At 45.3% G+C, this 15,927-nt stretch overlaps 1 protein-coding gene across 1 annotated transcript; it reads right to left on the bottom strand.

The window, feature by feature from the left end:
• Positions 1 to 332: 332 nt before the first annotated feature.
• Positions 333 to 14,019, bottom strand: LOC139284982 (A disintegrin and metalloproteinase with thrombospondin motifs 8-like). The gene is made up of 9 exons (XM_070905391.1): positions 13,285 to 14,019; positions 11,366 to 11,605; positions 6,826 to 6,958; positions 6,501 to 6,668; positions 5,354 to 5,646; positions 3,384 to 3,570; positions 2,902 to 3,074; positions 2,368 to 2,543; positions 333 to 1,144 (listed from the first exon to the last, which is right to left on the bottom strand). Exons 1-9 carry the CDS (start codon positions 14,017 to 14,019, stop codon positions 400 to 402), a joined length of 2,850 nt encoding a protein of 949 aa, XP_070761492.1. The 3' UTR covers positions 333 to 399.
• Between the last annotated feature and the right edge of the window lie 1,908 nt (positions 14,020 to 15,927).

Raw genomic sequence — 15,927 nt, 5'->3', positions numbered from 1 at the left:
TCCATCCTACAAAGACGCAAGACCCCAAGACCGAAAGAGACGCAAAACGACTACAAACGATGTGACAAACATTTACATTTTGCAGCTGAACCAGAACTCTCAGAATCTCTTTGTGGTTGTTTTGTGTCTCTTTGTTGTTGCTTTGTGTCTCTTTGTGGTTTTTTTTTTTGTGTCTCTTTGTTGTAGCTTTGCGTCTCTTTGTGGTTGGTGTGTGTCTCGTTGCTGTCGCTATATGTCTCTTTGTCGTCATTTTGTGTCTTTTTTTGTGGTCGTTTTGTGTCTCTGCCTCCTGCCCCCTTGGGCCCCTGGGCCTGAGCCTGGTGTGCCCATTCAGTAATCCATCCATGGTTGGTAAGTGCAGTCAGACCAAAATGGCAAAGTTCTCTGTACTCATGTTCCTCATAAGCACTCTTGGTCGAGACATTCTGCGGAGACTGGCTCTGGGATTTTTTTTGGATCGCACTTCTCTGGCTCAACAGTCTTCCCAGTGTAGTCTATGCAGAAGACGCTGCGGCGGCGCTCCCCTTGGCCACAAGTTCGTGAGCAGGCGGACCAAGGTCCCATCTGCCATATGGGGCACGGCAGATCCCCACAAGGCCTGATGTCTACAGGCTTCAGGTCTTTGTCGCACTGGGTGGAGAGGAAGCCTGCGCTGTCTCGACATTCAACATTCCTCCTGGACCATCCAGAGCCGCAGCTCTTGGAGCACTCAGACCACTCCCCCAGCACCCAGTCAGGCACGCCGAATGGATGGATCATATGCAAAGACGGCAATGAGCCCTTCCTCTCCTTGGACTTGTTGAAGGTCACATCTCTAGGGATGAAAAAGGTATACTTGACCTTGGGAGGGTTGGCGTCCCCCGCGGTGGCCAGGAGTTGGATGGTGATGGCCTCCTTCAGCTGCCTGAAGCTCTGGATCCTCTCCAGTGTGGTGGAGGAGCCACTGTACTTTAGCACAGCACCCAGCACAGGAATGTCCTGCTCCACCGTGGATACAGAGAAGTTACCGTTGAGGATGTAACCGGCATTCTCTCTCTTTATGGCCAGGTAGTTCCCATCATGTTTGATTCCTCTGTGGCTCCGCTGTTTGATGTCAATGTTAGTAGCGCCAACAGGAATTGTGACAATATCACTGTATCCATAGCTGGTAGAGAAAACAAAGAACTGGATTCAGATAATGTACACACCACTTACTTTACAGAAATGGTTCAACAATATGGGTTATAATATGCTTATTTGCTTTCTTCCCGAAAGTTAGATGAGAAGTTAAGTAAGTGCTAAATACAGAGCTAGAGCTGAGAGGTGATTACCTTAGCTTAGCATAAAAGCTAGGGAAAGCAGCAAGCCTGGCTCTCTCAAAAGTTGAAAACTCCACCTACCAACGCCTATAAAGGTCGCTACATTTTGGGTAATGTGCTTGCAAACAGAGCCAGGCTATCTTCCCCACATGTCTTGTGCAATGAAAGCTAACCGGCACAAGCAGCTCTGTAGCCGTAAAGGGTGGACATATAAACTGTTGTTCATCAAGACGTTGTTACAACATATAATCCCCCCTAAAACCACAGGTTGGTGTTGATCTTCTCATCTAACCTCGCACATAAAGCAAATACATATATTTTGAAATGTTGAACTATTTCTCTGAGGTTTATGTGATCATTCATTTGTCTTTTTTCTCTCTGGCTCTTTTTTATATCTGTGTTGTTTTTTTAAAATCCTATCTTACTTCTCTATCAATAGAGAAATATTTGTCTTATAAGCCACTGGTTGTTGGCAGAAACCCTCTAGATAAAACCATTAACAACAACTTCACATGTACTTCATACCCTACACATGAAGTGCACATGAAATAGTTAGTTTTATCGTCCCTCCTGCGCTTATCGTCACTAATAATAAACAGTGAAAGTAAATTAAATTAACACATTCAGGTTCCCTCAAAGTTTGAGCAGAGAAGTCACAGAAGAACTGCACAATACATTGAAATACACTGATTGAATGGAACCTCTTTGGTCATGCATTTTTAAATAATATATGAAAAACATTACAGTATTTTGCCAGATTTTCTAAACTAACTGCTCTCATTGCTGCAAACTTTGCCTTCAAGATAAGCAAGCAAGGGGACGCGAGGGTTTTTCCATGCGGCAATCTCTCATCAGATTAGAGAATGTTCAAATTATAAAACAAACATGCCCCTGGACAAGTCTTACAACTGAATCAATGTGTGCTTGCAGATGGTGACGGTTGCTAGCAGCTTGTGCAGTGCTCTCAGCTTGAGTATAAATACATTTCAGTGAATCTGAACTTCAGTGTAACTACATGCACATACAATTGTGACTACTTTATCCTTTTCACGTGTCGGGGAGCACTTACGTTGCTTTGTTGTAGGAGCCTGTGATCTTTCTACAGGTGAGCCCACTTCCTCCACACACTCCACACTTATCCACTCTCTTGTTGGATCCAATCACCTGGTCGCAGCCTGCCTTCACGCACTGGCCTTGGACACACACCGATGTGGTGTCAGGGCCACAGGTCGTCCCGTCGGTCACCTGCCGGGACACAACCAGTAGGTGTTGATTATTTGATCACAAGTGTGCAAGCAACAGTCAGATTCCCCTGCATCTTTCGCAGTGATTATTCCTTTCTCATCCGTCTATGTAGCTCATATTCTATACTAAGATGCATAGGCAATGACTTTTGACCAAGAATCTTTTAAACGTTTTTCACTCACTTGAGCTAGTCCCTGTTATTCTCCATGCTGACATTAACTCATGCCACATCTCCGACGTGTTGTTGACATGATTACTTGCCATTGCAAAACTCTGATACTCAAAAATGGTGTTATATGTGTGTGACAGTTGGCAAAGTGGCATGTATGAGCTGCGGTGCTGAGTGCATATGCTGTACCTTGGATTCAAACACCTTAAATTCACTACTGCCCCTGGCCCTGCAGAACAGCTTGCATCTGTCTCTGGGAGAAACGCCAGCATACTTTGGTATCCACTGTTTCATATTCCCGTTGTAGTCCAGGTAGTTGGGGCTGTTGTACTTCTCACACTGCTCCTCTCTGAAACTCTTTCCTGAAGGTGAAAGGTGGAGTAAAACTTACTGTACAACACACTGAGGTCATTTATGTAAAAATAGTCCTGCAGTCAAATATGTTGAATGCGTCCATATTCACATCTTTTTAAAGTACAAATTAGGATTACACAGTTTGATGGGTTATCTGCAAATCAAACTGATGTTGGCCTTAAAAATTACTTATGGCCAAGTCTGGAGCTGAAGCGATTAGATGATTAATTGAATAAATTAGTAATTTATTATTTTATATGAAAAAAATGGCAGCTTCAAGTATTGGTTTTTGAAACCTGCTTGGTGCTGGTTCTCACCTTCGCTGTTGTCACAGGGCTCCGTGTTGCAGGACTGGTACTGAACCCTCTGCCCCTCGCAGTACTTCCCCCCGTTCTGAGGCACAGGGTCGGTGCACTCCCTGTAGGAGAACTCCACCCCACCTCCACATGTTCTGGAGCACTGCTGCCACGGTCCCCATAAGCTCCAGCCACCGTCCACAACCACCTGTGGTAAGACACAGCAAGAAAAGAGGGGGGAAAAAAAAAGAGCAGTCAGAGTAGTTGGTTAGAGCTCAGTGCCAAAGGCAATCTCAGCTGTGTAGCCTAAACCACAGTCTGGGCTTCTGGGTTTGAGGCCGCACAGTGTGTTGGCGTGCCGCGACTCCAGGCTAAATCTGTGTTGAAGTTCGGCACGCGCCTGCTGTCTGCCTCTACCCACATTCCTGCCACATGTGTCACTCACCACTAGTGGAACCTGCCATGCTGCAGCTTTGTAAGGCAAAAATTGAAAGTGTGTGTGTGTTTGTGTGTGTGTGTGTGTGTGTTTGCTAGCGTGGGTGTCCTTTCCAGAAGTTTTATGAGTTTGGACCAGCTAACATCCCAACTGCCAGCACGTCTGGGTTCATAAACAGATGTGTTCTCATAACACAAGGAGAAGATATCAAGGCAACCAAGCTAAAATGAAACACTGAGATGTATAAATGTTCTTTAAGGAAATATAAAAGGGCATCATGAAGCAGCTGGATTTAAACTCACCAAATTCCAACAATGTTGTAATCCGTACTTTTAGCCTGTACTTTTCATTCATGTCTTCCTACTTAAAGCCGCACACAGCTGTGTGTCGTATAGAGCTTTCTCTTCTCTTCGCAGGCTAACCTGGAAGGTTTTTTTCCAATGTAAATGTTGTACTGGGTTCTGGAGCTTTTGATCGAACCGCGTCTCCGTCCATCTTCAACTACTGTTTCAAGAATGAGCTTTGACGCTCAAGATCTTATGTTACTTTTGGTCAAAGAGGAAAATGTTTCCAATCAGGCAAATCAGCACATGTGCAATGGAAAGGTGGAAAAGTTAATTGAATTTTTGTTGCAGAACAAACTGTGAAATTCTCAGGCATGCATTCACTGCAGACATATTTTCTCCATATATCAAAGACCCAGTGTGAAATCAAAAAAAACAATCTGCTGAGGGAGATAGTCTCACAGTTGCTGACTTATGAATTTCATTATTATCATTCTATTACTCACTCTATTCTATTTCTCAGTAAATGAGCCGTGCATTTCAAAGGAAGAGACTCATCGAAAACCCTACGGGCAGTTCTCAGCAGCATGCAGGTGCCAGCACATAAACATCCTCAATGAGAAGTAAATTAGGAAAGAGTGCACAGGTAACTGATATCACACTACGTCGTTTCAAGGTTGATGAGGTCAAAACTTTACAAAAATGGCGGCTGACAGCTGACAGCCACTCAAGGACGAAAGTGGGAATTGTCCAAGTTTTTGTTTTTGGTAACTTGGGGGCAGAACCACAATCAGCTCAACATCACGTTATGGCCTTGTATGGTTGGTAAGGCTAATGCATTAGCAAAGAGGTGCTTATGTACACGCCCAGCAGATGAGAGGCAACACTAGCATTATTTATTTGTATTTATTATTTTGGAATCGTGTTTCTGGCCACCTAATGAATGTAAGTCCAAAACTCACACTCCTTGAGGTTGATGAGAGCGGTGAGAATGGATCAAAACACAAAGCTATGGGCCATAAAACCAAAACAATGCCACAACAAAACTTAGTAGTGCTGACGAACTGAAAAATCAGATGATAATTGGTCACTACAAGCGACAACTTTCGCGCCAGACTGAGGCTGTAGCAGCAAAACCCCTGAGTGTATTGAAATGAGCAAGAGTGTGTTTTATTGCTAATGAATTCCACTTTTCATTTGTAAGAAGAAAATGGTATTTTCTTTCTTCCTTTATGTAGTTGCTGTTGTTTCCAATAAGGCAGCGGCCTTACCAGTGGTTGCATCACCTCCCGGGTCGACATGCACGCTCCGTGGAGACAGGTCCCGTTGAGGCTACAGGGGGTGCCGTCAGCCCAGGGCAAGCTGCCGTTCTTGGTGGAGCACTGCGGCGTCCCGTCCTCCTGACACCACAGCTGGCTGCAAACATCACTCTCTGAGGTGTTGGGGCAGTGGACAAACTCCTCTCCAAAAATCTGCTGGCACTGCTGGTCCAGGCTGTACTTGGTGCCCGGCAGCTCTCTTGGTAACGGCATGGTGCTCTCTGGGACATCCAGCAGGCAGTCCCCTGTGGTTACAATACGAAGCAACACTGTATGAGACTGATTATATTGTGGTTTATGGAGAGTATGGACTTTGCAGCACTGTGACAATTGCAAATGTGTTGCTCTTTGTGTGTGGCATGACAACAGTGGAAAAATATTCAGGGCAAGTTGTGTCCTGACTATAAAAATGAATAATTTAAATTGAACTAATGCAGTGCACTTTTATGGGCAGCCTAGTGCTCTGAATCTGGACATTTGACAGCTATTCTAAATCAGAATTTATTCATTGTTCCTCTAATGATTCTTTATTGCATTCAATAAGCTTTTTGTGCGGAGTTGTCAATGACGTCCACAGCTCGGAATGAACATTCTCACCCGCATGAGTTTTCGTTGGAGGCATTTTCCAACTGATAAAGAACATATTTTGCTGACACCAGCTGTTGCTTTTGGCTGAGGGGGTGAAGAACAGGAAGAAGTCCATTGTATGAGTCAGTGGAAAAGAAGGTTCACTGATAGGTCTAGCAAGGATACAAACAATGCGTGATGCACAACACGAGATGGGGAGAGGGAGCAACGGAGGCGAGGCAAGGGGAAAGAAAGAGAAAGGGAGAGAGGATGTGGAAAGCCAGGGCAAGATAAACTATCCCTACAACCCATAATTTGAGGGGAGCGACATGTTTAAGCAGGAAAGCCATAGTTAGAGCGCGAGAGGAATAACAGTATGTTTTATTCATCTCTGAATCAGCCCTAATAACAGAGCAACAGTGTCGTGGCAGACGTCCACGTTGGCAGACGGTCTCTACAGGGCTGCTCAGTTTTCTGATTTACTCGGTGTGATTTTTAACACGTTGGGGCGACAACCCGAAATATTTCCTACCATGTCCGTTGTCAAAGAACTCTGTGATGTAGAGAGCGCTGCAGGGAGACCAAGGCGCAGTCTTGTTGAGGCTGACGAACAGAGGAGCCATCAGGTAATGTCCCCCCAGATCTCCAAACAGCCTCTCACAGGTCTTGGAGTCGTCGTGCGGCATGCTCAACACATGACCTGCAGCGGGACAGGATGCAACGAGAGCGTTGTGACACCCAGATAGCACAAAAGACTTCACATGACAGAACTTGCCTATTACACTACATTTCAAACGTTTATTCCTAAATCCCACGCCCACACCAGCCCACCCATATGACAATAAAAGTGAGCCAACCGAGCTCATGTGCAGCTGTGAAGGCAGCTTGCAGGCCGTTGTCCTCGATAACGGAGCAGCTCCTCTTGGGGTCGCACATCGTCCCGACATCGGCCACGCCCAACGTGTCGCAGCTCTTCTGTCCACAGATGTCCTGCAGCGCGAGCAAACACAGGAAACAGTGAAACTGGAGCACCGAGGCCATGATGATGATGATGATGACGTGGAATTTGAAAAGCTGATACCAACTCTGAGATTTAGTTTGACTGAAGCGCGCAAAAGCAGATATTCAAAATCTTAATTGTGACAATTTCCATGCCAGAAAATGTTCACCAGAACAGTATTATGTATCATATCTTATTACTGATTAGCAAGCCTCTGATACAGAGCGACCTGGTGATCAGAAAGCGGCAAACTGTACGCCAGTTCTGGCATGTCGCTGCAGTGGGCGACTTTTAAACAGCTTGTCACTCTTCCAGGCAGATACCACCTTTTACAATCATGTACTGGTTGTGCGCCGCTCTTGTTCCGTGCCACTTTCACTAGTGGTACGTCGCTGCCGGTCGACCAGCATATTGCACAAGCAAAAGGTGTGCCACTGCTGTTTCACTAGCAGGTAGCACTCCCCGATTATTATTGGTATGTTGCTGCTGTGTGCCACATGAAAACATCATGCAACTTATGTTCCACCGACAGGTACTGCGTAAAACAGGTCGCTAATGCCATACTGACATTCTGTAGGCAGCTGCTATACTTTTCTGGTAGCTACGCTATTGGGGCTACCTATAGCTATATATATATATATATCAGCCCTGTACTGCTAGCGCAGGGAGTGTAGCCTAAGACAAAATTTGAGCAATAACGCTAATAGCTATACGCCAGAGGGCATTAGATCAACATGTAATTTTTCTTTTTTATCTATTTAATGAAAGAAGTGGCTTATGCATGTACGTATATGCATTAGGCATACCGTTGCCACAGCTAGTCAAAGAGACTTATTTACAACCAAGACTTTATCACTTGACAGTGACACCAGCATACAGTGGCTTGCAGTATGTCAATAAGAATTGGTATGTACCGGCGGAGAGTGGAACACGAGTAACACACGCTTATAAGTGCCACAAGCCAGCAGAACCACAGCAGCATACCAAAAACCAACAGCGTCATACCACTCGGAATCAACCTATACCACAAGAGCTGCTGAGCCACTTTAGATCTTGTCACTGCTGCCAAACACTAAAACTCTCCACTGAAACCAAGAAAATGCATGCACTTGTATTGGATCTATTTCATTCAAATAGTTCAGGTTAAGGTCTTGTCATGGACAATAAGTATAGCATTGAGCAACTCCTCGATTAACCTGTAATCAAACAATTGATTTGATGGACAACAGACTTTATAATGCCCTATATTTATATATGGCAGAAATTGGTTCGATACTTTGCTATAAATCTAGATACAGCCTATTTTTCTTGAAATGTACTGACCATTTGCTTAGAAACAGCTGGCAGAGCGGATTATGAAAGAGTTAAAGACCTTATTCTGTCAAACAGTAAATATAGTAGGGTATGGGCAGCCCTTAGTGGCTGGTATATTAATCACGGTCTATTTATGTCCAGTTGTTTTTCTGCCATTTTTAAAGAAACAAATCAAAAACATGTTGCTCAGTGTTTCCGTCATAAAACAAAGCAAATAAATATCCTCAGCATGCAGCTGTCCAGCGCTGTGATGTGGGAAAATGAAGAGAGTGGTGTATCTTAGAAATCTTTCCCTGCTCGAGAGGACGCCCGGCTGTGTAGGATGTAGAGACGGACGCGTCCATGGCCTCGCCTCAGCCCCAAAGAAAAACCCCACGAGGCAGAGCCCTCTGTGATTCAAAACACATCTGGACTACGGGCTGCCGTTTGAACACAGCTCAGCATGCGTTTGTACACCTTGTTCCGCAAAGGCATCCGTCAATCATGTGTGCAGGCCCACAGACACAGAGCAAGATGTATGGGTCAGAGGACGAGCCACAGGATTGCATTTGCAGGCAGACGTGCAAGCACACATAGTGTATAAAAAGAGAAATGCATGAGAAAAATGTTTCCGCTACATGCAGTGTAGAGTTTTGAGTTTCACAACAGCCAGTAGTAGCAGCAGCAGCCTTCTCCTATGACGCATGGGACACATGGCATACATTCATGGCATACATTTTCAACCCCCGACCTGGCCGCACACTCAAGCCCTGACCATTTAAAGTGTCTTAATAGTGTCAGGGCTGATTTGTGGCCGCACTAAAGTTAGCCCATCCGCGAGGAGCCCTCCGTCCTCTACGTTTCAAAGCATATCTCTGCAGAAGTGGAAAAACCAACACAAACCGGGTCCGCGTGAATGATGGTTTCCCCCGATTGAAAGCCGCTTCAACAAATCCAACACAGCGCTGCAAAAGCCCATGTGTTCTATCCATCATTCCCCCTGATCCAGGGTCAGATTTACGCGCCAAGCCTGTCATCGAATCAAGCTGCAACCAGGGCACTTAGCTATAAAAATGTAATAATAGAGAGGTTACTTGCCTAATGTATTGTCTGCTAACACCTTGTCAACAGTCACATACCAGATGGGAGAAGGCAGCCAAATACAGCAGAACAAGCCAATCACAACTCAAACCCTGGGGACTTGTGAACCTATTTCCTGTCGGAGTATTCATAAAGCACGGTTTGTTTGCTCTCTGTTGACGTTGCCCCTGCTTGGAAAAGATTACAACTATTCCATCTCAAAGATCTCTTTTCAGTGTTGCTAATTTACACGAAGGTGTAGAAAGGCTTTCCTTAACACACCTCACACCTGTGCTCCTGGGTTGCTTAAAGTGCAAGGTAATAGGACAATAACTGTCCTGAAGCAAGGGCTTTTTTTTTCCAGCTGGGACCCCCCCACTGTAGCCAGCTGGCCCTAAAATGCACCTGTGTTACTGTAAGACACTTTGGTTTCTAGTAATTGTTGTGTGGTTGAGTCTGCTGCCTCTGAAACCACATTATGCACCGCAGCTGGCCCGGGACTGAATTCCAGCAGGGCTTAATTTGTGACTCATCCTTGCTGGGTTACTGCCTTCTGAATGGAGAACGAAATATACCAGACTATCATGGCTGAGTGGACTGTCCATTCTAATAATACACTATCAAGCACTCACAACATTGTTTGAGTTGTTTCATGCACTAAACAGTCCAAACCATAATCTGAAGAAAGATCTGTGTGTGTGTGTGTGTGTGTGTGTGTGTGTGTTTTGAAACCACTGTGAGTCACGAAGCCTGTTAAGATATTTTGTGCCAATACGAAATAGTTTTAAAGCAGCGATAATCTTGGATTTTGTTTTTGGCCACTTGGGGGCGGAACTGCACAACCAGCTGCAAATCACACATGGTTGATATATTGTGTACCGTATAAAGTTGTTGGGGCCTATGTGTCAGCCAAATTAAATTGACCGTTTATACATTCAACAGACACGGAGAAACAATTATTTTCAGTCGTGTTTCTGGCCTCCTGAAGAATGTCCATTGGTTTTGTTTTAGTATCCACCAACTCCAGAGGAAAATATCTGGATTTTAAGTTGCTAAATGCTCCACTGCGTTCACCAGCTAGTAGTTACCTTTGTCTGCCTGCCGTTTGGTTCTAGCCAGGTAGTGTACAGTGAGATTTTACTCTGAAAACTGCAAACTAAGTTAGACTGAACCAAAACAAGAGCGCTGCAGGTCAGAAAACAAAAACAATGAGCCGAAGGTGGTAAAACACCTTGTAGTGCCGAGAGGAACTGCAGAGGGGAACTTTATATAACCATTGGTTATATAAAAATATTCATGAGTGCAGCTTTAAATTATAGTTTCATGACCAAATATTGTAAACCTGTCAGCATTCCCTGTAAGTAAACCCATGATAAAACTGCTCCTTTTAATACGAAACTTGGTGTTCCCCAAGGATCAATTCTTAGGCCACTGCTGATATAAATGAACATAAACATTCCAGCAAATCTGATGAAAAAAAGCTTTTTCCTGGAGATTTCAACTGCATCTCACAGTCTTCCTCAGTGGATGGAGTTTGCTCAGTTGTCATGTAGATGGCTCAATTTTCATCCCGTAACCTGCATGTAAGTATGCAACTTTGATCACATGACACCATGTGTTTGTACATGGGGAGGGTAACCCCTCTCTGTTGCAAACGCAAATGGTGCAAATGGCCTTTTTGATCAGTCGATGCTGTGGCTTGTTTCGGTCTGGTGTTCACTCAAACTCTTGTCTGGGGTCCTTGTCGTTTCATCGATGTCGTCTCTGTGGCAACTGAGCAAACTCCATCTGCTGAAGAAGACTGTGAGTCGCAGGTGAAAGCTCAGGGGGAAAAAAAGCTGGTAAGCGGACCTTGAGTTAAGATTTTTTTTTTTTTGTCAAGAATTAACTTTCATGCTCAAATTCTGGCAAATGTCTCTCATCAGATGTTTCAAACATTATATGCAGATGATGGCGTGTTGTGTTGCAGACAGCCATTCTGCAGCTGTGTAAAGAAGCTAACCAGGTATGTACTCGGCCCTCACCTCTCTGGTGAAGAGCATGGCAGTGTCATAGTGCTCTGGGTGCCTCTGGCTTGGTGGGTTGAAGAGCTGCTGCCAGGAGCAGAAGTTCCTCAGAGCCACGCCTCCGTTGCTGGAGACCTCCGGGCCGACCTCCTCGTCCTCCACCACCAACATCTTAACCAACACCATGTTTACTGAGTTCTTTATGCTGGGGTGCTTGTAAAACTGGGCGGCCATCGACATCAGGGTCAGAATGTAGTGCTGTGGACAGGACAGCGCAGTTAAACAACTTAAACCTCCATAAACATGGACTTCCTTGTTTGAGACATTTAAAAAGCAAACAGACACAGTGAAGGTGGATAAAAGAGAGCAGGGTTAAAGCCAAAGGGGTGAAGGTCACATGACATTTTGCTAGTGTTTCTGCCTGCACAGACTAGAGCCGAACCAATATTGGATTTTTGTGGATGATAGCGATATTTGAGAGCTACAAAACCTGATGACACTTTATTGGGTGATACATATAAAACATATACAAATATTTTTGTTTTTCTTGTTAATTAATGGCCAAAATCAGCTGATACGTCAGATCAGCCGGGCTCTAGCACACATCACCTCTTATCGCAAATGCAAGCACAAAGAGACCTCTTCAGAATCATGTGCTGTTTTATAATATTTGGGGTGCTGCAAAGTCATGTATGTGTTGCTATTGACAATATTTGCGCATTGCTTCAGAAGAGCAGCTCGCTCTTCCAAGAAGTTGGCCTGGAGTCTCCTCGCGGCCCAATAAACTGGAGCAGATGCGATTGGTCATCACATGGGAGACACCACCTGCGTTTCTCCCGCTAATAATGTACTGTATTGGTACACATCACCAGGATTGCATATAAAATAAATCTGTTGGACACACTCGCATGTATTTGCACCTTAATCTTACAATCATAGCATAAAAGATTTCCTGTAAAGAGCTGCTTCCAAATAGTTTTTGGTCGCTGTCCATGATTGGGTCATGGTAGGTAGGGGTTTTCCACAGCACTGTCATGGTGTTGTGTTTTAATGGAGAGCTGGTAAATCACTATGAATAATGGGGGATTGTGCCAGGATGTGTATTGTAAAGTCTTCCATCGGCCTTGCTGAAATCACTTTTTCTAGGGTGGGATGAGGTTTTTCCACATGTGCTGTCCACACACCCACAGAGCCACATGTTAATGTTTTTGCCTGGGACCTCCAAATCGCTAAAGCCGCCCCTGCTCACAGAAAACCAGGGCGACACAGATGCAATTTTGATCTGATTTGTAACGAATCGAGTCCCAGTTTATCGGTCTGACCTTCATTCACTTGACGCTGGTGCCTGGTTGCCTTCACTTACTTAACTGACCAACTGTGGGGTGAGGCAGAGGGTTTGGCAGCTGAGGAGCCTGTTAAGTACAGACTGACTAGAATCTGATTGGTCCAGCTTTCCAGAGTGTTTTCATATCACACCATTCACCGTACAGCAGGAAAGGCTTAATTTAATGGGTGTATAAGCCTGAGTAAAGACGGAATAGACTAGATATTGTCAGCCTTGTGAATCTTCCCATGATGATGCCGAGGCTCTGCTGCCAAATCGTGACCAAGTCCTGAGGAATGTGGTTCAGCATTGCTTGCATTTCTGTTGCCTGACCTTATTCTCAGCCTGTGGAAAACAGGGAGCCCACCGATTTCCTCCCAAGCTCCCTCACTGCCAAAACATGTTTTATGAAGCAGCACAGAAAAACAAACCCCTACCACTATGTTCCTAGGGCATGAATCCTCGCAGACAGGACGTGGGGAATAAAAGGGGGAAAAGATGACGTCTTCCACAGTTTGTTTATAGGACAGTCTAATCGGCAAAATTAAACTAAGGTTTGTTTATGTTCCTATCAACAGTGTGTGCAGGAAAGAATGAGTTCATCGAGTCTGACCTTTATTTCATCTCCATAGAAGTGGGCCATGCTTGAGTCTGCTACCACCAGGGTCTCTATGAACCGAGGCGCGGAAACAAAGCGTCTCCGGCGAGGTTCCCTCTGTGCGTCACCGTCGCCGTGCGTAAAACTTTCCCCGTTGCGCTTCTCCGCTCGGCTCTCCGCCGCCGCGTGATCAAACAGGAGGGGAACACCGTGGCTTTTGGTGAATGTCCTCCTCTTAATGACATGCGGCTGCTCTGCAGAGTCCGGCCCCAGGCCGCCGTGAAGTTTGGGCTCAATTAGATACTCTTTCCCCTCTGTCATGAAGGAGCCAAAGATACCGGAGCACAAACTGACGGACACCATCGAGTTTTGGTCGTTGTCTACCTTCCCCGAGTAAAAGCAGCTCCTGAGCTGGCCCTCGCTTTCCTCTGTCTGGTTCATAAATCTCCGGAGGTCCGCGACAGGTTGGGCACCTGAGGCGCTGCGTAAAGCGCCAACACCTCTGGCTTTAATGCGCTGTATGGTGAAGGAAGGCGCGAGAAAGCTGGTATCTGGAATCAGATTTAGAGTCAGGTCCTTGCCGAACGCGCTGAGGATGAACCTCGGCTGCTCCTCGCTTCTTTTCCAGAAGCGACCGCTGACTCTTCCGTTTATCCGGACAGGTACAATATCCTCTGACTCAAAGGGAGCGGGAAGCGCCGCGTTCATCGCGCACAGAAGTATGAAGATCGAACACACGGTGGAACACATCTTCTGCAGTGAGCGGTGAAGAGTGTATTGCAGTGTGTGTGTGTGTGTGTGTGTGTGTGTGTGTCCTTTATCTCTGGCAAGTGGCGCGTCTTCTCCAGTCGAAGGAGTGTCTCCTCAAACCTGGGATCTTTTCAAATTAAAAGTGATTTTCCAGGGCTGTAAAAGCCAGTCAAAGTGTGTGCCTGGTGTTTTATTTCAGTCGGTCTGAGTTTCTAAGCCCCCTACCCAAGCTAAGCCTTGTTGTGCCACTCACCAGCACCGCTGCAGTCTGGACATGTCGCGGGGTATTTATACTTTCTGCTCTTCCCTGGACATGAGGGGGGTTATTTTTGATATCCTCCGTTGCTGGAAATTCTCCTCCCACTCGCACTTCACGAGATACTCGCGGATAAAATGGATCCAATGAGAATAGGCCGACACCCCCCCCTTCTGAAATAGCTCGACAACCGCGCTCCTATTATTAACCCAGCGTGCTATATATCATGGCAGCGGTAGGACATCTATACTACGCATAGCTGGAAGTCCGCTACTCGAGTTATTTCGGAGCCGTGTGTGAGTGGCAGGCCCCCACAGAGCCCGGAGCCCCCCCACCCCCCACCCTCCAAGGCCGATCTGCTTTATCCCCGCACAAAAGGCCACCGCTGGACAGAGAGAGGCACCGTGTGCGCTCGGAGCTGACCGCCACCTCGAACACCGAGAAATGTATAATCACATTAGCAGAGCTGCAGAGAGAATATTAGCGTTGAATGTGAATGTGTTTTTGCACAATGTATGTTCTGCAGAGAGTCTTCATCAGTTCTTCACCCGAAGAACCATTTTAATCACCATCAAGCGTATTTAACGAATTTTTTTTTTTTTTTTTTGTTCAAATGTTAAATCAAAGAACTCAGTATGTCCAGTTTTAAAAGGACATTTAGTCCTTCAGATTTAAAACATTTTCAGCCCATGAATATTCCATAAAGGCTGCTTATAGAAGCGTTTTATTCAGGATGCCACAGAGAGCTTTTCTAAAAGGCTTCCGCTGTATTACAAGACTAAACACATGTTCTGCCAGACACCATGTAAATCACTTTATTAAGACTGCGTGCCAGGGGAATGCCAGCACCTTGAAAAGGAGAAGAAAAAAAAAAAGAAAAAAGAAAAAAATTCCTCCGGGAGTTGCAGTTTAACGCTTTCACCGCCAGATGGCGTCAGAGCACAATAAACTTGTTCAGGCCCTTCTGCTGCTCTGAAGCTGCAGTGGACTTCAGGTGCAGACAGGTGTCGCTGTTTAGCTGCGTTTCACTTTGCGTTTTTTTGTCTGTTTAAACTTTGTCTTATGCATGAGAATACGCAGAGATGAACAAATGTGTTTATTCGCACGCCAGTGGTTACTCCTCTGCTCATTTTCTTCATTCATTCAACTTATATAATGTGTTTCTTTTAATAACATTTTATGGAGAAAGTAAATAAATACGCAGGAAAGGGAGATTTTTCTTTAGAGAAATATGTTAAATCGTCTACAGTTTGACGGTTATGCTGCAGGTGCATTAGTTTGAAATAAATGTCAAAATGTCAAAAAAAAAACCTCCAACTGAAACCTGTCTGTGTGTGTGTGTGTGTGTGTGTGTGTGTGTTGCCTTTTGTTAGTTCCCTGTGATTGTGCTGGCTGTTTGTCCGCTTCGCAGTGAGTCTGGGCGGTGGGAGGGATGATGATGCTCCAGCTCCTGTCAAACACGCTGTACAGCAACAATAATATTTGGAGAGCTACAAGTGGCTGCGGTCTGCAGCACAAACCGAGACGCATAACCAATGAGCTGGCTCTTGCGCACATCCCCAGATTTCCGTTGACAGTGATCATCGGTGTTTATGCGCGGCTTTAAAGCTCCACAGCTCAGAGAAGTTGATGGACAGAGTGGAAACGGCGCA

Source organism: Enoplosus armatus, chromosome 5 (genome assembly GCF_043641665.1).
Source record: "Enoplosus armatus isolate fEnoArm2 chromosome 5, fEnoArm2.hap1, whole genome shotgun sequence".
In the NCBI taxonomy this organism is placed as follows: Eukaryota; Metazoa; Chordata; class Actinopteri; order Centrarchiformes; family Enoplosidae; genus Enoplosus; species Enoplosus armatus.
The sequence above is the reverse complement of the archived record's forward strand: the minus strand, read 5'-3'. Positions and strand labels throughout refer to the sequence as shown.

Coding starts and splice junctions, on each gene's coding strand:
- LOC139284982 (XM_070905391.1), bottom strand. CDS start 14,019: ATGTGTTCCACCGTGTGTTCGATCTTCATACTTCTGTGCGCGATGAAC. Junction 3,571..5,353: donor GGGAGGTGATGCAACCACTG/GTAAGGCCGCTG, acceptor GTCTTACCACAG/GTGGTTGTGGACGGTGGCTG. Junction 1,145..2,367: donor GGCTCCTACAACAAAGCAAC/GTAAGTGCTCCC, acceptor TTTCTCTACCAG/CTATGGATACAGTGATATTG.